This window comes from Podarcis liolepis (assembly GCF_965112155.1).
Source record: "Podarcis liolepis genome assembly, chromosome: 5".
In the NCBI taxonomy this organism is placed as follows: domain Eukaryota; kingdom Metazoa; phylum Chordata; class Lepidosauria; order Squamata; family Lacertidae; genus Podarcis; species Podarcis liolepis.
Genome location: NC_139556.1, coordinates 97,209,621 through 97,232,049, shown reverse-complemented (window position 1 = coordinate 97,232,049; position 22,429 = coordinate 97,209,621). Strand labels below are relative to the sequence as shown.

Sequence of the window (22,429 nt, the reverse complement as noted above, 5' to 3'; positions counted from 1 at the left end):
TGCCATAGTCAAAATAAAAAAATTCCTTCCAATAGCACCTTAAAGACCAACTAAGTTAGTTCTTGGTATGAGCTTTCGTGTGCATGAACACTTCTTCAGATATCCCATCAGTTTATCTTGTCACAGTTCCCATCAGAAACTCTGTCTGAATCCAGGGAAACGGCCTTGCAAACGATGCTTGCTGAGCGTATTGCTCTGTGACTTTGGAACCCACATGTCAGATCCATCCATTGGCATCTTGGCTTTTTCCAGGTTTGCCTTGTCATTGTCATCATCACCAATAGGGTGCCTTTGCAAGATACCCATATTGCCTCCCCCTTTTGCTTTGTCCTGAGCACTGGTACACCTGACCATCTTCATGTCAGGAACTGGGAGACCCATGCACACATCCTGCATGAAAAGAATGGTTATCAGATATAACATCACATGTCTCCCCAACCTTCCCACCACCACCTATGTTAACATCACAACCTAGTAAGAACAAGCCACAGTGGGGTGCCACAGGGTTCTGTCTTGGGCCTGGTCTTATTCAACATCTTTATCAACGACTTGGATGATGGACTCAAGGGCATCCTGATCAAATTTGCAGATGACACCAAACTGGGAGGGGTGGCTAACACCCCAGAGGACAGAAACACACTTCAAAACGACCTTGACAGATTAGAGAACTGGGCCAAAACAAACAAGATGAATTTTAACAGGCAGAAATGTAAAGTATTGCACTTGGGCAAAAAAAAATGAGAGGCACAAATACAAGATGGGTGACACCTGGCTTGAGAGCAGTACATGTGAAAAGGATCTAGGAGTCTTGGTTGACCACAAACTTGACATGAGCCATCAGTGTGACGCGGCAGCTAAAAATGCCAGTGCAATTCTGGGCTGCATCAATAGGAGTATAGCATCTAGATCAAGGGAAGTAATAGTGCCACTGTATTCTGCTCTGGTCAGACCTCACCTGGAGTACTGTGTCCAGTTCTGGGCACCACAATTCAAGAAGGACACTGACAACGTGTCCAGAGGAGGGCAACCAAAATGGTCAAAGGCCTGGAAACGATGCCTTATGAGGAACGGCTAAGGGAGCTGGGCATGTTTAATAATAATAATAATAAAAAATAATAAATTTTATTTATATCCCGCCCTCCCCAGCCGAAGCCAGGCTCAGGGCAGCTAACAACAATCAAAATAGTCCAACATTCTAAAACATTCATTATAAAATTAATTAAATCAAATTAAAATCAAATTAATGGCAACCATCAAGCAAAATTTTGTGCAGATTGCCAGAGGAGGGGGTCAGGCTGTGCCCTGACAAAAGGCCTGGTGGAACAGCTCTGTCTTGCAGGCCCTGCGGAAGGATGTCAGGTCCTGCAGGGCCCTAGTCTCTTGTGACAGAGCGTTCCACCAGATTGGAGCCATGGCCGAGAAAGCCCTGGCTCTAGTTGAGGCCAACCTAACCTCTCTGTGGCCTGGGATCTTTAGGGTGTTTTTATTTGCAGACCGTAAATTTCTCTGTGGGACATACCAGGAGAGGCGGTCCCGTAGGTACGAGGGTCCTAGGCCGTATAGGGCTTTAAAGGTTAAAACCAGCACCATAAACCTGATCGTGTACTCCACCGGGAGCCAGTGCAGCTGGTATAGTACCAGATGGATATGATCTCGCAGCGAAGACCCCGTAAGGAGTCTCGCTGCAGCATTCTGCACCCGCTGGAGTTTCTGGGTCAGTCTCAAGGGCAGCCCCACGTAGAGCGAGTTACAATAATCCAGTCTGGAGGTGACCGTCGCGTGGATCACAGTGGCTAGGTCAGGGCGAGAGAGATAAGGAGCCATCTGCTTAGCTTGGCGGAGATGAAAAAATGCCGCCTTTGTTATAGCTGTAATCTGCGCCTCCATAGAGAGGGAGGTATCGAAGATTACACCCAAACTCTTAACGGACGATGCTGGCACTAATTGCACCCCCGCAAGAGATGGGAGTTGCTCCCTCAATCCCATATCGCTCCGTCCCAGCCAGAGGACCTCTGTCTTCAAAGGATTTAACTTCAACTGGCTCCCTCGTAACCATCCAGCCACAGCTTCCAGACATCTGGTCAGTGTATCTGGGGCCGAGTCAGGATGGCCATCCATCAACAGATAGAGTTGGGTGTCATCGGCATACTGATGGCAACCCAGCCCCAAACTCCGGACAAGCTGGGCGAGGGGGCGCATAAAGATGTTACAAAGCATCGGGGAGAGAATCGCACCCTGAGGCACTCCACACACCAAGGAGTGGCGCGATGACAATTCCCCCCCAAGCGCCACCCTCTGTCCCCGACCGGAGAGAAACAAGCGCAGCCATTGAAGGACTGTGCCCTGGATCCCCACGTCGGCAAGGCGGTGGTCCAGAAGTTCGTGATCGACCATGTCGAAGGCTGCTGACAGGTCTAGAAGAATCAGCAGCCCCGACCCGCCTCGATCCAGCTGCCTGCGGAGATCATCTGTTAGGGCGACCAGAGCTGTCTCAGTCCCATGACCAGCGCGGAAGCCGGATTGGAATGGATCGAGAGCAGATGTTTCATCCAGAAACCTACCAAGCTGTTCAGCAACCGCTCTCTCAATCACCTTACCCAGGAATGGAAGATTCGAAACCGGGTGGTAATTGGATAGATCTAAAGGATCTAATGATGTTTTCTTTAAGAGCGGACGCACCACTGCCTCCTTCAGTTCCCCTGGGAATATCCCAGTGCCAAGGGACAAATTGATGATATCACCCAGGGGGGGCCCACACCTCGTCTGGACACGCTCTAATCAGCCAGGACGGGCACGGGTCAAGAGGACAAGTGGTGGGCTTTCCAGCTTGGAGGAGTCGGCTGGGGATATCCGGTCAAAGTGGTCCAATACTGGACCCGAGGACAGTCGAGGGGCCTCCAGTTCCTTTATTGTATCCAAATTGGCAGGGAGGTCATGGCGGAGCAACAGGACCTTCTCCGCAAAAAAAGCTCGCAAATGCCTCGCAGCTGTGTGTCGAATTGTTATTTAAATTTGGCTGTCCTTTAAGGGACGTTAAAGACCTAATTATACTAAATAATTGCGCCAGGCGAGAGCTAGCGGAAGCAATGGAGGCTGAGAAGTAGGACTTCTTAGCGGCCTTCACTGCCATCTCATAGGTTTTCATAAAAACCCTATAAGATGTTCTTGAAGCTCCGTCACGGGCACCCCGCCATACTCGCTCTAGCCGTCTGGGGTCCCGCTTCATTTTCCAAAGCTCCTCGGTAAACCAGGGAGCCCGGTTTCTGCGGGGTCGCAGAGGGCGCCTAGGTGCGATCTCATCGATGGCTGCTAGGAGCTGGATATTCCAGCCCTCAACAAACTCAGTCAATGAGTCGCCAGGGGGAGCAAGGTCCCGCAAGGCCTGACGGAATCTATCAGGGTCCATCAGCCTCTGCGGCCGAGCCCAAATTGGCTCGCCACCTAAGCAGGATGGGGGTGGAAAATCAATCCTGGCTTTCAGTGCGTAGTGATCAGACCATGGCACCTTCATCGAGGGAGACATGATCACATCTATACCGGCGCCAAAGATCAAATCCAGCGTGTGGCCTGCTTGATGTGTGGGGCCTGAAACAAACTGGGAGAGCCCTAGTGTCGCCATGGAAGACACCAGGTCCAGAGCCTGTGAGGAGGGAATGGCATCAGCATGGATGTTGAAGTCCCCCAGTACCAATAGGTTGGGGAACTCCAAGGCCCAGCCGGCCACCGCCTCCAACAGGCCTGACAGGGTGGCTGCTGGTGCACTAGGTGGCCGGTACACCAGCCAGACAGCCAAGCCTGGAGAAGAGGTTAAGGGGTGATATGATAGCCATGTTCAAATATATAAAAGGATGTCACATAGAGGAGGGAGAAAGGTTGTTTTCTGCTGCTCCAGAGAAGCGGACACGGAGCAATGGATCCAAACTACAAGAAAGAAGATTCCACCTAAACATTAGGAAGAACTTCCTGACAGTAAGAGCTGCTCGACAGTGGAATTTGCTGCCAAGGAGTGTGGTGGAGTCTCCTTCTTTGGAGGTCTTTAGGCAGAGGCTTGACAACCATATGTCAGGAGTGCTCTGATGGTGTTTCCTGCTTGGCAGGGGGTTGGACTCGATGGCCCTTGTGGTCTCTTCCAACTCTATGATTCTATGATTCTAAGCCATTTATAATGTCATTTTCGTTCTTCTGGGTGGTTGCGTTCTGTTTGTTGCCATAAACAGAACAGCCAGGCTGCATCAGCTGGGTTTCTCAACCTGGAATGAAAAACACATTAGACATCACAACGTTACAGCTTTTCAGTTCCACGGTCCAGGTGCTGTGCACCTCCAAGGAATCTCCACTCAACTGGTGGATCGGATCCTTCTGTGGCATACACGTGGTGAACCAGTTCCATCTTCCACAAAGGTGTGCCTCCACCTCAGAATCTAGCACAGAAGATTCTTGCACCTCTGCACTGGAACAGCCGGTCACCAAATTTGTGCTGAAGTTCTGCATCTCTGGCCTTGCTTCATGTCGCCTGTCAGAAATGCTGCAAGCCTCCCTGACTTCTGGAGGCTGTCCAAACTTCTCACATGAACAACTTTCCACTGCTTCGACCTTAGCAGTGCCACCTGCTGGTTGCAGTGATGGTTGGGATGACGTCGTAGCCAGATCCCCTTCTTCTCCTTCCGTTCTGGACAGTCCTCCCTCCAGAACAGGAAACACCCCCCTTGTGCATTCAAGGAAACAGCTCTGCCTCTTCTCATCCATGATGCCTCCCTGAGATACTGTATCAGCTTTCCCTCAGGGCGTGACTTCTGGCAGTCTGCTGAGCCATTGCCTCCCACTGCATGTGGGCGTCAGAAACAGCAAATCTAGCCCTCTGAACCTTTCTGGCATCCTGATCAGCCACCTCCGCCATCTTGAAGTGTCCATCGTGTGACACAGCTTCAATTCCTGCTGAACGTACACACTGTCTAACATCAGACAAAGATTGTGTCTCAAACTGCTGGTACAGCTTTGGGAACAAAACACTGCTCCCCCACATTTCCAAACTCACAGGGAATGAATCAGAAGAATCCTATCTGCTTAAAGTCCATGTCTGCTACTTCTACGCAGCATCAGGGGAAATTGCTCCCTCCCCCATAGCTGAAGTTTCACATACAGCTATTGTTTTGGCAAAGTCTTGCCGCAGCAGGAATCCCACTTTTGCCTTCTTCCACTCCCATTCTCCTCTCAGGAAAATGCTTCAGAAGCATCGGGATATGTCCTCCCTTTGTAACACATAAATCATGGCTACATTCTTGCCAAAGTCCTGCCGCATCAGGCCACTTTTCCCTTCCCTCTATTTAACTTAAGGACTTGGTTTTTACCCTTCCAAAAGGTCTGTTCTGCAGCTTAGTTCAGGCTGGAACAACCTTTTACTGTCCTTATCAGACGGCTATAAATCAAGCCTTCTTCTGCCGGCCTTAATTGCCTGGCAAGAACTTCAAAGGCTCCATGCCTTCTTCTGTGCATGAGCCGCTGGCTTTGGCACAAAACAGTCCGGCCTGCCTTTACTTTCATTTTCAAGCACAGGCTTTACTCACAGTCTGTCTCCTCACAGCTTTTTTCCCTTCTGTCTCGGAAGGTGCTTGCCTCACGCTGCCAGTTCCAGGAGATTCCAACCGAGATAAAAACAGCCCCCTATTCTTCTTCTCCTGGAACTGGGTCTGTGGCCCCGATCCATGGACCCATAACCGTTGTCAGGACAACAATCCCATGACTGCAATCACGGAGCAGGAATTCTAACAGGGCCTGGTGTGAGCGGAAGGGCAGAGAGGATTGCCCAGGGCTGGAAGCCAGGGTAAGAGGGTCTAGCTCCTAAGTGAGAACTGGGAGGACTCACTTTTCTGTATGCAGAATAAGGGTGAAGATTTACTCTTGATAGAGGACTTTGTAATTTCTTCTTTTCTTTCTTTACTTCCTTTCCTCATCTTTTTTCTATGTTCCCTTTTAGTTTAGTATAATTTTTATTGTGACTTACATATAAAATTTCAATAAAACTTGATTTTAAAAAATGAAAGGCAAACATTGGTCAACTGCCCAAATCAGCAATGCAGAAAGGGGTTAAGACCATGGAGCTTTTACCACTGTTTATAACTAAGCCAAGTTTTACTACCTGTGCGATGCTTTCTGACACTTCAGGTGATTTACAAGAATTGCATACTTTAGAAGAAGAGGAGTTTGGATTTGATATCCCACTTTATCACTACCCGAAGGAGTCTCAAAGCGGCTAACATTCTCTTTTCCCTTCCTTCTCCACAACAAACACTCTGTGAGGTGAGTGGGGCTGAGAGACTTCAAAGAAGTGTGACTAGAAAGGTGAAAATCCACACAGAGAGAGAGAGATAATCATACAGTTGGAAGAGATCCCAAGGGTCTTCGAGCTCTATGCCCTGCAATGAAGGGATCTTTTGTCCAACGTGGCACTCGAACCCATGACCTTGAGGTTAAGAGTCTCCTGCTCTACCGTCTGAGCCATCTCGTACTTTGGTCTGCTTTGTTGTGTGAAGTATTATTGAGTACTCAAAAAGAACTGGGTACTGTCAGAAATTATCTAGGTAAATGTTTTATCTGTGTTAGCAACAGTTCTTTTCTTTTGAAGAGTTGGAAGTATGTCTACAATAGTGTTGTGCAATTCATTTTTAACAGGCATTTTGTAAACTCTCTGTTAGAGTTGCTTTTTAGCCCAAGGTTTTTGTCACACCTCTCATAAGCATGCTTCAAACCAGTGGCATGGAAGATATTGTGAAAGTATAATGTAAAGTTATCATTGTGGAACAAATCAGTATGGTATTTTTGTATGCTTCATTTAGACCTATCTGTGTATTGTTTTACCATTAATTACATAAAAAAACTGTCAACTTCCATCATAATATCATTTTATTTGATGAAACCTTTTATTAAGAAATAATAAATTAAATATTGTATTTTCTGTGAAAGAATTCAATACAAGGTGAAGTGTGTGAGGAATTGAACGGGGTGGGGGCATGGAGGAGAGGAGAAAGAAGAGCTAATTTGTCTGTGGCTAGGGTGCGTAATCTGGACAGTTCTGTCAGGGGCACAAGATCACCGAGCTATGGCTCTGGCCCCAAGCCACCAACCCAGAGATCCCCTTAACTTGCCACTGCCTTGCCCCATTCTGCTGACCAGCACTGCCACTCCAGCCAGAAAGACGCTGCTATTGCTCTGGCCCACTCCCTCCTGTGCTGCTGCTGATGTCATTTTCTGGAAGCAGACAGATAAGCACATCTACAGATCACAACATAGCTTGGTCTTCTGCATTTACCTGCACCAAATGGCAGATATTCTTCTCTGTTCACAAATTGTCCATCCTTGTCCAAGAAATGATTTGGGTTGAACTCTGCAGGTGTCTCCCATCGTGTTGGATCAAGAAGAACAGAGCGTAGATCAGGAACAATAACAGTCCCCTGCAAGTGATTTGAAACAAGTGATTTCGAATGTATTCAGATCAACACATTTCTGGATTGTCCCACACTATCCCAAGACTAATCATTGCAGAGACCTGTGTGATTTATTATTTTTTTTGGGGGGGGGGGGTTTGGGTTGGTTTTGTATTCTTCACCTTAACAAAATTTCTGTACAGGCAGGAACACAAGAGGGCTTTCCCCCAACTCTTTTAAAATGAAAGCTCACAAGCAGGCTGAGACTTCTGGCCACTACATGCTCCTCCCCTGCCACAATTACCCCATGGAATGGCACTTGCTGATGGTGAAACATGTCTGCAGATGGAGCTCCTGCTCTTGCCCTTCAGATTTTTGACTAGACAGGAAGTTCCTGTATGGCTGGCTGCATCTCTCAATATGAAACCTGCTGCTGCTCTTTGCTCTTGGGCTACAGGAGTGCAGCTGTATCACACTGTTATACCTTGGGAATGAGAAAACCACGCAGCTTCAAATCCTTTGTACATTGCCTAGGGAACCCCAAAAAACTGACGTATTTAAAGCGCAGTATTTCATGAATCACAGCATTGGTGTAGGGCAGTTTCTTCTTGTCTTGATAGCAGATTGAGTGAGCAGAACCTATGACATCTTCTATTTCCTTGTGCATTTTATCTGAAGAGAATGATGGAAACAGAAGTTTTATTGTGAATACTGCATTTTATTTCAGATGGACATTTATTTCCCTTGAACATATTCCATAATCCTCTGTGAATGAGTCCAGGTTTCTTGCATTTTTAGGTCACCTGGTCCTCCAAAGAGCTCGTCTGTGTACATGATTTTTCCCCACTCTAGATCCCAGGTGTGAAAAGGCTGAAAGTGAAGCTCATCGCAGTTGTTTCTGGTTACCAGAGCTGACTGGATTTGTTTTTGTTTTTTTATACAATTTTTTTATTGGTTTTTCACAATTTATATAAACACAAACAATACACAATACAAACATACACACACAAAAACAAACATGTATAATTTTGAATCCTTTTTTTCTTAAAACTTACTTCGCCGACTTCCCCATACCTCCCCTTTCTGCATCCCAATTCCCAAATTTGTTTCAGCAAATCCTCCCCCTTGATTTTATCTATTTTTTCCTTATTCTTTTCTTTTACTTAATCTTTTACACTTGTAGTCCCCTATTTTCTATAACCACAACATTTTAGCACTCATTAATTTTACAATATTTCTTAAGATAAATTTTAAATTTCATCCAATCTTCTTCCGCCGTCTCTTTCCCCTGGTCTCGGATTCTGACAGTCATTTCAGCCAGTCCCATGTAATCTATCACCTTCGTCTGCCATTCTTCCAGAGTGGGTAGGTCTTGTGTCTTCCAATACTTTGCGATGAGTATTCTTGCTGCTGTTGTAGCATACATAAAAAAAGTTCTGTCCTTCTTTGACACCAATTGGCCGACAATGCCCAAGAGAAAGGCTTCTGGTTTCTTAGGGAAAGTACATTTAAGTACCTTTTTCATTTCATTATATATCATTTCCCAGAAGACCTTAATCTTTGGGCACGTCCACCAAAGGTGAAAGAATGTACCTTCAGTTTCTTTACATTTCCAACACTTATTATCAGACAAATGGTAGATTTTTGCTAGCTTGACTGGGGTCTTGTACCACCTATATATCATTTTCATAATATTCTCTCTTAAGGCATTACATGCCGTAAATTTTATACCGGTGGTCCACAACTGTTCCCAGTCAGCAAACATAATGTTATGGCCAATGTCTTGTGCCCATTTTATCATAGCTGATTTCACTGTTTCATCTTGTGTATTCCATTTCAGCAACAAGTTGTACATTCTTGACAGATTCTTAGTATTGGGTTCTAGCAGTTCTGTTTCTAATTTTGATTTCTCCACCTGGAAGCCAATTTTCCTGTCCTGTTTGTAAACCTCCATTATTTGATAATAATGGAGCCAATCTCGTACTTTAACCTTCAATTTCTCATAACTCTGTAATTTCAGCTTATCTCCCTCTTGTTCCAAAATTTCCCAATATTTTGGCCATTTGGCCTCCATGTTAAGCTTTTTCACGGCTTTTGCCTCCATTGGCGACAACCACCTTGGGGTTTTATTTTCCAACAAATCTTTATATCTAATCCAGATGTTATATAATGCTTTCCTAACAATATGATTTTTTAAAGCTTTATGAGCTTTCACCTTGTCATACCATATATATGCATGCCATCCGAAAACATTGTTAAAACCTTCCAAATCCAAGATATCTGTATTCTCAAGAAGTAGCTAGCCAGTCTTTCATCCAGCAAAAAGCTGCTGATTCATAGTACAGTTTTAAGTCCGGCAGGGCAAATCCCCCTCTTTCCCTTGCATCAGTTAAAATCTTAAATTTTAGGACTTCCGGGTTGGCGCGAACAGCTAATGGCGGATTCCCTCCGAGCTCCGGAGGGAATCGGCTTTGCTGGGGACGGGTCTTGCCGCGACGGCGACGCGGAGACCCTCAAAAACCGCAGGCACAGATGCCTGCGGACTTGGTGACTCGGTGGGCACCTTAAGCGCCCCCGACCCACGAAGAGTCTTATTAAAGGCTTCGGAGAGGGTACGGAGAGCAGCGTGGTGCTGGGAGTAGACCGCTACCCCAGCGGAGTGAAGCCGTGTGCCATGGCTGAAGAGCGCTGACTTTTTTCCTTAAATTCGGACCCGAAAAGAAACAACCCGTGAGTAGATTGGAATTTGGACTTTAAAATATCCATCTGTGAATTTGATACGACCGGGGGATGTGTCAAAGGGAAGTCCACACCCCCCCTCCTGCAGACGATTTAAAGCAATAGCAGGAGAACTAAGTTGGAGAGCCTACCCTTTTGGGGTGAGTTAAAAAAGACATTAACTTTCACGATTTGTTAAAGGAAATTTTGAGCTGGAGTGTAAGAGTGGAATTTCAGAAACTTTTCTCTTGTTGTGTGCAACCCCCCCCCCCTCCCGGGCCCGGGAGCGTCCTGTTTCTGAGCCTGCTGAAGAGGAAAGGAGTTTGACAGCTGTCAAAGCTGTCAAACGGGCAATTTAAAGTTAAAAAGCTTGTTATTTAAGATCTCCCTGGACTAAATGTGATACAATTGAATTAAAGTGGTTGGAAACAAAGAAACAAATAACGAGGCAAAGGACTGTTGGGAAAAGATTACTAAGTAACCAGATTCCCTCTAGGGGGAATTCTGAGACATTACAATGGCTGCGGATGGAAATTTACTAGCTGAGATAGAAAGAATGTTTTACCTTGTGGGAATTTTACAAGAGCAGAGCCTGGCTATGAACAAACAACTTACGACCTTGACTTCTGGAATAAGCAGCTCTGCTGAATGTATTGAGGATTTGAATGAGAAAAAATCTGCAGCTGAACTGGAAGAGATATCTCAAGAACTGAAGGAGACTAAACAAGGAAAGGAGAAAGTACAGATGGAAACTACCAACCAGAAGCCTACACAAGTGGATTATAAACAAGAAGACCTTTGGATTACATGGATTACAAATCCTGCAAAAGATGCGAAAGATGAAGGAGAAGGCCCCTGGAGTACTTGGAATTCAGGAACTTAAAAGAAAGAAGAAATATGATTGGGGCCTCCATTCTGAATATGAAGGATTGATGGAACTTTTGCAGCAGTTGTCTTTAAGTTTTCTTGTGGGAAGAAAACCTGGTCTGACTGGGGCAGAACTCCTTCGAGATCTGAAGACCAACATAAAGGATTACCAACAAAACCGGCGGAGAGGGACTGAAAGAGACTTGAAGGCCTTGGATGTGAGGAATCCAGGCTAAGAACTGTTATTATGGACATGTACTTGGGAAGGGACGGAAACCGGGGATGGGAGGGGGGGAAAAACAGAACTTCAAAAACACTCATGACTTTTGGGTTTAGTCAATATGATTTAGGTTTAATAAAAAATGGGAAATCGATGGAAGGGAATTTGAGTCCAACTTAGGAAAGAACTTAATTTTTCATAAAAGAGGTAATATTAATATGGTAAGGAGGGAAAATAATAACTTGCTGACATAATTATGGGAATTGGGATGTATGAAGGGGGGGGTGGGGGAAGTCAAGGACCAAAGTTAAGAAAGTAAGATTTCTGAAATTATACATGTTTTTGTCTTTGTCTTTTACGTGTGTGTTTTGTCTTTATAAAATGTGAAAAACCAATTAAAAAAATTTTTTTTAAAAAAATAAAATCTTAAATTTTATTCTGGGTTTTTTGCCCTGCCAGACAAACTTTGAAATATCTTTCTGCCACCTCTTGAAGCAATCCATCTTATCCACAATTTGCAATGTTTGGAATAAAAACAACATTCTAGGCAAAACATTCATCTTAATAACAGCAATTCGGCCTAACAAGGAAAGCTTCAAATTTGACCATATTTCTAGGTCTTTTTTTGCTTCTGTCCAGCATTTCTCATAATTATCTTTAAATAGATTCACATTCTTAGATGTCATATTAATCCCCAAATATTTCACCTTCTTAACCACAGTTAATCCTGTTTCATTCTGGAACCTCTCCCTTTCAGTAATTGTTAAGTTTTTCTCCAATACCTTAGTTTTTTGTTTGTTCAACTTGAATCCTGCAACTTGACCAAATTCTTGAATTAATTCTAAAACCCTTTTCGTACTAGTGTCTGGCTCTTGTAAAGTAAGTACCAAGTTATCTGCGAAGGCCCTCAATTTGTACTGTTTAGCTCTGACCTGTACCCCTTTAACCAGCTGGTCCCTTCTCATCATATTTGGCAAAACCTCCAGGACTGATATAAAAAGTAATGGGGAAATTGGGCACCCCTGTCGTGTCCCTTTTTCTATTTTAAATTCTTCTGTAACCACATTATTTACAATTAGCTTTGCCTTTTGTTCAGCATATATTGCACCCATACCATTCTCAAATCCTTGGCCTACCCCCATCCCATGTAGATTCTTCTTCATAAAACTCCAAGAAATGTTGTCAAAAGCTTTCTCCGCATCCACAAATATCAATACTGCTTTAGTGTTTATGTTCACTTCTAATAATTCCAAAATGTCTATTATATTCCTCACATTGTCTGACAAATGTCTTCCTGGGAGAAAGCCTGCTTGGTCCTTATGAATCTCTTCCATCAATACTTTTTTCAATCTTTTTGCCAAAATGTCTGCAAAAATTTTGTAATCCACATTGAGTAATGATATAGGGCGGTAGTTCTCAAGCTGAGTCTTTTCAGTCTCTGTTTTCGGTATGAGTGTAATATAAGCTTCTTTCCACGATTCTGGTGCCTTTTTCCCCTCTAGAATTTCATTACAGACTTCCTTCAGAGGTTGTAATAACCACTCCTTCAAAGCTTTGTAATATCTGGAAGTCAACCCATCTGGTCCTGGAGATTTGCCCAATTGCATGTTTTGAATGGCACCTTCTATCTCTTGTTTGGTTATTTTCTGGTTCAGATCTAATTTACTTTGATGAGAATTTTTTTGTAGTCCATATTTCTTCAAAAACTCATCTATGTCCCCTTCTTTCTGCGGCCCTTGTGAATATAATTTTTTGAAATAGTTCTGGAAGCAGTTTCTAATCTCATTTGGCTTATAAATATTCTTTCCTTCAACCTCTAGGTTTGTAACCATATTTAATTTCTGTCTTTTCTTCAATTGCCAAGCCAGAAGTTTACCACATTTATCTGCAGATTCAGATGTCCTTTGTCTCATTTGTTTGATCTTCCATTCTATTTCTTGATTCATCAATTCCATGTATTGTGTCTGATATAACTTAATTTCTCTCAAAATCTCTTGGGACTTTGGTTTAGATCTCAATTTCTTTTCTCCTTCTTTTATCTTTTCCAAAATCTTGTCCTTTTTCTCATTTTGGCTTCTCTTCTTTATTGTATTTTGTTGTATTAAAAATCCTCACATAACAGCTTTACTTGCGTCCCAAATTACTCTTTTTTCAACATCTTTTTAAAATTTATTTCGAAATAGTCTCTCAAAGTTTTTTGGGCCTTTTTGTAGACCTCTTCATCTCTAAATAAGGTGTCATTCATCCTCCATCTGAAGGAGCCAGCTGTTGTTAACTTCATCTCCATCTTTACAGCATTGTGCTCGGAGCAGGTTTTTGGGCAGATTTCCACTTTCTTTATCTTTGGAGCCATCCCACTAGTAACCCATATTTGGTCAATTCTAGTCCATGTCATCATAGCTTCAGAAAAGAAAGTTCCCTCTCTTTCGAGAGGGTTCTTTGTTCTCCAGATGTCAATCAAGTCCATATTTTCAGTCATTTCAAAGAAAGTCTTTGGTGGTCTCCCATCTTTGGAGACTACCTGTCTTTGTGCTTTGTCCATATTTGTAGATACTACTCCATTCATGTCCCCCCATCAAAATTAAATTGTAATCCAAGTAATCCAGTAAGGTCTCATGCAACTTCTTAAAGAATTCAGATTTCCCCTCGTTCGGTGCATAAATTCCCACGATCAAAATTTTTTCTCCTTGTACTTGAATTTCAATTGCCAAAAATCTTCCTTCTTCATCTTTAAACATCAATTTCGGTAATAATTTTTCTTTTGCATAAATCACAACTCCTCTTTTCTTGACTTTATCAGATGAAATAAATTCTTGTCCTAATCTTTTGTTGATAAGTAGTTTTCTGTGTAACCTCGTCACATGTGTTTCTTGTAAACAAATCAAGTCCAATTGTTCTTTTTTCAATATATGAAACACATTTTTCCTCTTTCGAGGAAGGTTCAAACCGTTACAATTCCAGCTTAGAAGTTGCAGAGCCATCTTGCCATTATTTACTTTCCCCTCCTACTGCTCCGAGTAGTTGTTCGTCGTCTGTCGGTGATTCCAGTCCAAATGATAAATTTAGAATGTCTGTTATTTCCTTTACTGCTGGGGTTGGTTCCACTTCAACCACTTCTTTCAGAAGATCTTCCTCGATATCTCATAGAAATTGATCTTTGTCACTCACTGATTTTATTCTTGTTTTCCTTCCCTTATATTTGAAAGATAGGCCTTGAGGAAATTCCCACCTGAAGGGTATTCTATTCTTTCTCAGTAGATCAACCAGGTCTTTGTAGTAAGTTCTTGCATCCAAAATATGCTTAGGTGTATCCTTAAAGATCTCCACAAAGGAATTTTCAATTTCCAAAGTTCTTTGAAAATGCAGATTCAATATTTTCTCTCTTTCTTCTTTGGATCTTAAAGTTATCAAGCAGTCCCTTGGCTTCTTTCTGTTTTGTCTTCTGCCCAATCTAAAAGCAGCCACTATCTTAAATTCTTCCTTCTCTAGCTCCTGTTGCCAAAAGTCAAAAAATTCTTTTGTAAGGAAGTCCGCCAAATTATCTTTCTCACTTTCAGGCACCGCTCTTATTCTCAAATTTCTCTCTTTTCTTTGCAATTCAAGCATAGACAAAGCCAACTCATGATCTTCTAACTTTTTGTAGACTGGTTTTATCTTTTCCTGGATAGCGTCTGCAGTAGCCTTAGCTTCTTCTGCAATCTTTCGAGTTATGGCTGAATCTTCCAGGAGTTTTTCTATAGTCTGTGTGTTTGAGTTCACCTTCTTCCCCAGTTCATTAATACTTTGCATGTTCAAATCAAGCTTTGCTGAGACCTCTGCCAGTTGTTTACTAGATTCCACACCTTGTTTTGTCAGGAATTCCAAAGACTCATTTATCTTGCAAAGAGCTTGTGCCACAGGATCAGATGACATAATTTTTGCTTTTGTCTGTCCAGCTGCAACTGTTACTGTGCCTGAAACCGAAGCCCTTCACTGGTGTGAAGTGCTAGTCATGTATTGTTTACCAGATCTAGTGGTTCTGTCATAAGCCATAACACTCTCACATCCAGACAAGGTCGTTCCCACACTTGCAGATTGTTTTCAAGTGGAGGTTTCCAGTGCTGTAGTCCAGTTTGCAACTGTTTCAACAGAATCCTCTAGGGGGAGAGATTTCCAGGACTTTGCAACAAACTGTCTCTTTAAAAAAGTCCCCAACATCTCCAAAAGAATTTACTATAACAGTTTCCAAATTTGTTTCACTTAACAGTCCAGAAATTCTGTATCTTTCACAAAGTCGAATTAAATGTCAAACCAAGAAAATTTCTTTTAACAAAGTGACAGTTCTCTATTCAGCTTCCCTATCCAGGCAGTCCGTTCCCAGGATTTTAAGACAGCGGATAAAATTTTCCAATAGTTCCTTTTCATACAGGTGTCAAAAGTCCACCTTCCTCCCCCTCTGCTCCTGCATACAAGAGGGGGGTTTCAATTCTAATGTCGAGTTTACTCATTTCCAAATAGTCTTCTTCAAATTACAGCTTTGCACTTTCTTTGCTTTAAACTTTCTGCAGTCCGGAAAGGCAGACTTCCTTATTTTATGCCTTTCCCGTTTCCGGCCAAATCATCTTTAAATTAGTTGTAAATCCAATAGATCTTTAAATCCTACTCACGGGTAGTTGTTTTCAATCCCAATTTTAGGAAGGAATCATCGCTCTCCGACAATGGCGACGCGGCTTCGCTCCACGGGCTTGGGTGAGGACTCACAGCACCGCGCCACACACCCGCTGCTGTTCCGGAGCCTTTAAAAAGGCTCCTTCGGGGTTTTGGGGGAGCACAAAGGTGCCCACCGAGTCTCCTTGCTCACAGGCTTCCGCGCCTGTGATTTTTGAGGGTCCCCGCTTCGCCGTAGCGGTCAGACCCGAACTCGCAGAGCAGACTCCCTCCGGAGCTTGGAGGGAAATCCGCCATAAATCGCTGGCGCTGACCGGAAGTCGCAGAGCTGGCTGGATTTGCTGAAGGGCTGAGATCAAAGGCTTCCTGTGTGTGTGAGAGAGAGAGTGTGTGTGTTCTAAATCCCCTGCTCTCAATGTTTCCTACTTAGTTTCATTAATCCTCATTTCCTCTTTGGCTAGCATCACTCATATAAAGGTAAAGGTAAAGGACCCCTGGACGGTTAAGTCCAATCAAAGGAGACTATGCGGTGTGGTGCTCATTACACTTTCAGGCCTAGGGAGCTGGTGTTTATCCACAGACAGCATTCGGGGTCATGTGGCCAGCATGACTAAACCACCTCTGGCACAACTGGATAGCATGATGAGTGCCAGAGCACACAGAAATGCTGATTACCTTCCCACCGCAGCACTACCTGTTTACTTACACTGGCATGCTTTCAAACTATTACTTTGGCAGAAGCTGGGACAGAGCAACGGGAGCTCACCTGTCATGCAGATTCGAACTGCCAACCTTAGTTTCACAATGGAGGCCCATCCACTGCACCAACCCTCTCCTATCCCAATTCCATTACACATTCAGACCCTCCATCTCTACCTGTCCCAGTAAGCATAGACTGGAAATGTCCTGTGGGAAGAGGGCATTGTGGGCATTTTTCATTTTTGCTTCTGAAATTTATATTTTACAGAAACTATGTAGGAAAATATTGGTGAGGGAAACTGATCTTTCCAGACATGAAAGTCATGAAAGTCAATAAAATTTACCTTCCATAATTTCCATCATAAACTCACATTTAACTCTTTCCAATATGAAACCTTTAAAGAATTATGGTCCACCCTAGTGATCAAGAGAAGCCCTGGCTCTCCTCTCTCACCTTGGACATCTGGATGACTTGTCAGGAGGAGAAGTGCCCATTTCAGAGAAGCCGTGGTTGTCTCTGACCCTGCTATGAAGAGCTCAGAAATACACCGAGCCAAGTTTTCTTCATCATAGGTGGACTCCGGGTCATTCTTGCTCTGGTGTTGAAAATGGGGGAAGTGACAAGTCATTTAGACACATTACAGCTTGTCCTTCAGCACTTACTTTATTTTATTCCCCCCACTTATTACCATACCACCCACACATGCTTCATGAGGGGTGGGGGTGTCCTCTTACACTGCCTGAGTTGGGAAGCTGTTGCCACCATTGCCGTACTGCTGCTGCCACCTGCCTTACCTAGGTTGCACAGCAGTGCCCACAAAGTGGCAACAACAAAAGGGAGTGTGCTGGTCCCGGGAGGAAGGTTACCGTTATCGTAGTCCAAGTTCAGTCCTGAGTCACTAGCCTGGAAACAGTTCACAAGGAGTGAGGCGAGGTCCGAAGCAGGAGGCCGGGCGGGAACAGGAACGCTGGAAGGTCAGAAGCAGGAAGCCGGGCGGGGAACAGGAACACTGGAGGGTCAGGTCTGGGTCCGGGTAGGAGCAGGTACTCAACAACAACGTTGCTTCCGCAACCTGGGACCAGGCTGACTGGCCTTTATCTTCTCTGAGGCCAGGGGCGGTCCCGGCCCCCAGGAGACCCGCCTCTCCTGGCCTTAAGGCGAGCACTCCTCCTGGGAGAAACCAGTTCCCTTCGCCTCTCTGCCCTGAGCCTCTGCAGTTCAGGAGAGGCTGAAGGGTTACTGGGCCCAGGGGGAGACTCACCTGTAGGCACTGAGTCCTCAACCACCTCTGGAGCCAGAATGGATTCACCTGGTGCCTGCTGCTGAGGATCCGGCACAGGTGTAGGTGCCTCAGAATCAAGGCCCTGCCCCAGTTCAGCAAGCCCTGGAGGCGGGGACTCCTGTGCAGGCTGGGATTCCTCCGGTTCATCCTCTGAATCAGAATCCCAGGCCATCACACCATCCCCCCTCCCAGGCCCCCCCCTCAATTGAGGGTCTGGGGTACGCCACATGGAAATCTCGGAGGCCGGCAGGCGCGTGGACGTTGGCTGCTGGTTCCCAGGAACGGTCCTCCGGTCCATACCCCTTCCAGTCTATGAGATACTGCAGCTTTCCCCTGCGGTATCGGGAGTCCAGAATGCGTTCCACCTCATACTCAGGCTCCCCCTGAACCAAAACTGGCTGCGGTCGGGGACAGTTTGGGTGGAACTCGTCGGGTGGGGCCACCGGACTCAGAAGGGACCTGTGGAAGACCGGGTGAACCTTCAGGGTTGCGGGCAACCGGAGACAGAATGCCACAGGTGAGACTTGGTCCACGATAGGAAACGGGCTGGTGAAACGGGCGTCCAGCTTCCGCGAAGGTTGAGAGGGGTGGAGGTGACGAGTGGAGAGCCATACCAGGTCACCGACGTGGAGTTCCGGCCCCACATAATTAATGGTGGCAGTCGGCCTGGGCCTTGTACGCCTCCTTGGCCTGGCGCAGTTGCTCCATCAATAGCTGTTGCTGGGACTGGAGCTCCTGAAGCCACTCCATCACCGCAGGGACCGCGGATGCCGGTAGCACATCTGGAAACAGCCATGGATGATAACCGTAACTGGCCTGGAACAGGGTCTGCTGGGTGGACGCATTCACCGCGTTGTTGTAGCCGAACTCTGCCAGTGCTAGGTGGCCGACCCAGTCATCCTGCTGGTAGCTGCAGTAACACCGGAGGTACTGCTCTAGCACTGCGTTCGCCCGTTCTGTCTGGCCATCGGTCTGTGGGTGGTAGGCTGATGAGAGACAGACCTCTGTCCCGAGGGTCTGGTGCAATGCTCGCCAGAACCGGGATGTGAACTGAACGCCCCGGTCGGACACCACATGCTCAGGTAGGCCATGCAGGCGGAAGACATGCTGAAGGTACAGCTGAGTGGTTTCCTTAGCTGTGGGTACGGATGGGCAGGGGGCACAGTGCACCATCTTAGTGAAATGGTTGGAGAAAACTAGAAGACAGGTATAGCCACGAGACGGGGGTAAGTCCACTACAAAGTCCAGCAAAACCGTGTGTCAAGTACGTGGAGGGACTGGCAATGGCTGAGGTAGGCCGGGGGGTCGCTCGGTAGGGCCCTTGGCCCGCCGGCAGACATCACAACCAGCAACGTGGCGAGCCACGTCAGTCTTCAGGCACGGCCACCCAAACTCACGGCTTACCAGATGGGTGGTCCGATACCGCCCAAAGTGTCCCGCTGCTGGGGCATCATGGGTCATCCCGAGAACCTCAGCCCGCAGTGGCCCTGGCGGGATATACAGGTGACCGTGGTGCAGCAGAAGGCCCTGTTGCAAGACCAGCCCCGGATACTGAGGGCATGATCCTTCGGCCAGTTCCTGGCGACGTTCCTGGGCCCAAGCGTCAACCCGCTGCTGTTTCCGCACCCGAGCCTGCAGTGGCTCAGCCGCCTGGGTGGCCAGGAATGCAGCCGGTGGTAGGATTGTGGTGGGTACTGCTTGCTGTACCGTGTCTGCGTTGTCTTCAGGTTTCCGGGACAGGGCATCCGCCTTCTGGTTTTGGGAGCTAGGGATGTAGCGGATCCGGAACTGGAACCGGGAAAAGAACAACGCCCACCGGATCTGCCTTTGGTTCAGCTTGCGGGTGGTCTGGAGGTACTCCAGGTTCCGGTGGTCGGTTCTCACCTCCACCGGGTGTTGTGCCCCCTCAAGATGGTGGCGCCAGACTTCAAAGGCCACCTTGATGGTCAGTAGTTCCCGCTCCCACACGGTATAGTTACGCTCCGCTGGAAGGAGCTGGCGGGAATAGAAGGCGCAGGGTAAGAGTGGCGCATCGGGTCCATACTGCTGAGACAAGATGGCACCGAGAGCCATACTGGAGGCGTCGGTCTCTACCACAAAGGGTCGAGAGGGATCAGGATGTTGCAAGATCGGCGCTCTCTGGAAACAGGCTTTCAACCCCTGAAATGCCTCCTCTGCCTCCTCGTCCCAGGAAAACGGCGTCTTGGGGCACAGTAGCCGGGTCAACGGGGTGGTGCGAGAGAGAGTCGATGACCCAGGAAGTCCACTGACCGCTGATGGAACTCGCACTTGCTGAGCTTCGCATACAGGCGGTGCTCCCGCAAGCGCTGCAGCACGGTCTGGACATGACCCTCGTGGAGAGCCGGGTCACGGGAGAAAACCAGAATGTCATCCAAGTACACCACCACGTACTTATCTAGCAAGTCCTGTAACACGTGGTTGATGTACCGTTGGAACACAGCAGGCGCGTTGCACAATCCGAAGGGCATAACCAGGTATTCGAACTGCCCGTACCGGGTCCCGAATGCTGTCTTCCACTAATCCCCGGCTCAAATCCGAATCAAATTGTAGGCCCCCCGGAGGTCTATTTTTTTTTTTTATTATAAATTTTTATTGGGTTTTCCAGTTTTATAACAACAAAACACACAAAAAAAAACACACATAACAAAACATGTATAAATTCAGCCAATCCTCGTTTCATGACCTTGTTCCCTGACTTCCCCCCACCCCCCCTCGTGCATCCCAATTCCCAAAATTATATCAGCAATTTGGTATTTCTCCTCTTAACCATCTTGTTCTTCTTATTACCTCTTTTGTAATTAAAATTGATATTCCTAAGTTGGACTTAAGTTCTCTTCCATCGATTTTTCATTTTGTCTTAATTAAAAGTCTTATTAACCAAACCTAAAAATCTTAAGAGTTTCTAAAAGTTTCCTCTTCCCTCCCTCCCATCCCCGGTTTTTGTCCCTTCCCGATGAAAGTCCAAAGTCGAAATTCTCAGCCTGGGTTCCTCACGTCCGAGGCTTTCCAGTCCCTTTCAGTCCCTCTCCGCCGATCTTGTTGGTAGCCCTTTATATCAGTCGTCGAGTCTGGAAAAAGCTCTTTCAGCATCCAAATATAATCTCTTCCCACAAGGAGATTTGTAATCAATTGCTGGAAAATTTCCACCAAGCCTGTATCCTCCGAACCAAAGTCCAAACAGAGGCCCCAATCATACCTCTTTGTTTTAAATTCCTGTATTCCATATTGTCCCAGGGCCTCTTCCTTCTTCTTCTGCATCTTTCGCAGACTTGTGGTAGATGTGTTCCCAAGGTCTCCTTGCTTGTATTCCACAGGTGTCAGCTTTTGGATGTTGCTTCCCAAAGTTACTTTCTCTTTTTCTTGTTTAGTCTCTTCCACCTCTGAAAGTATTGTTTCCTCTTCAGCTGTGGATTCTTTCTCATTCAAGTCCTCAACACAAACAGCAGAGTTGCCTGTTCCCAAGGTCATAGTCACAAGTTGTTTATTCATAGCCAAACTCTGCTCTTGTAAGGTTCCCACCAACTGAAACATCCTTTCAATTTCAGCTAGTAACTTTCCATCCACAGCCATTGTATCCATTGTAGTTTCACAGAATTCCCCCTAGGGGGAATCTGGTTACTTATTAATCTTTTACTCAACAACCCTTTAACTTCTTATTGTTACTTTGTTTCCAACAATTTTGATTCAATTGTGTCTTAGTCCAGGGGGGTCTTAAACAACAATTTTTCCGCTTTAAATTGCCCGTTTGTCAGCTTTGACAGCTGTCAAACTCCGCGGCTCTAACACAAGCACTAAGGCAGGACGTTCCCGAGCCCGGGAGGGGGGGGTAGTTCAAAACAAAAAGAAAGCTTCTGAAACTCCACTCTCCAGCATAAAATTTCCCTTAGCGAAATCTTGAAAGTTAATGTCCTTTTTAACTCACCCCACCAAGGGCAGGCTCTCCAGCTTAGCTCTTATGTCGTTGCTTAGATCTTCTGCAAGGGGGGGGTGCGGACTTCCTTTTAGCACACCCCCCGGTCGTCTCTAATTCAGGGTAGAAATTTTTAAAGTCCCAATCCGTCTTACTCACGGGTAGTTCTTTCAGTCCAGATTTTCAAGGAAGGAAGTCGGCGCTCTCTGGTTATGGCTCGCGGCTTCGCTCCACCGAGGTAGCGATCGACTCTCAGTGCCACGCCACCCCCGTATCCCCTCCGCAGCCTTTAAAAAGGCTCTTCGCGAATCAGGGGGGGCGCTTAAGGCACCCGCCGAGTCTTCAGTCCGCAGGCATCCGCGCCTGCGGTTTTTAAGGGTCCCCGCGTCGCCGGCGCGGCTAAGACCCATCCTCGGTAGAGCCGATTCCCTCCGGAGCTCGGAGGGAATCCGCCATTTCCAGATCGCGTCAACCCGGAAGTTCCCCGGAGGTCTAGCTTGGTGAACACCTGCGCCCCTTGCACCCGCTCCAGCAACTCCGAAATAAGGGGCAAGGGGTACCAGTCTGGGATGGTAATTTTGTTCAGGGCCCGGTAATCATGGCAAAGGTGAAGCTCTCCACATTTCTTCTTAATGAAGAGCAC

At 46.1% G+C, this 22,429-nt stretch overlaps 1 protein-coding gene across 3 annotated transcripts in view; it reads right to left on the bottom strand.

Annotated features, from left to right (window-relative positions):
* Window positions 1-22,429, bottom strand: part of LOC310707284 (cytochrome P450 2J2-like) — a 127,488-nt gene that overhangs the window by 1,936 nt on the left and 103,123 nt on the right. For all 3 annotated transcript variants that reach the window (XM_083504291.1, XM_083504290.1, XM_083504292.1), the window contains 3 exons: window positions 17,027-17,168; window positions 7,906-8,093; window positions 7,307-7,448 (listed from right to left, as the gene is read on the bottom strand). In XM_083504291.1, the coding sequence (XP_083360417.1) occupies window positions 7,307-7,448; window positions 7,906-8,093; window positions 17,027-17,168 (472 nt within the window). The remainder of the gene's footprint in view (window positions 1-7,306; window positions 7,449-7,905; window positions 8,094-17,026; window positions 17,169-22,429) is intronic.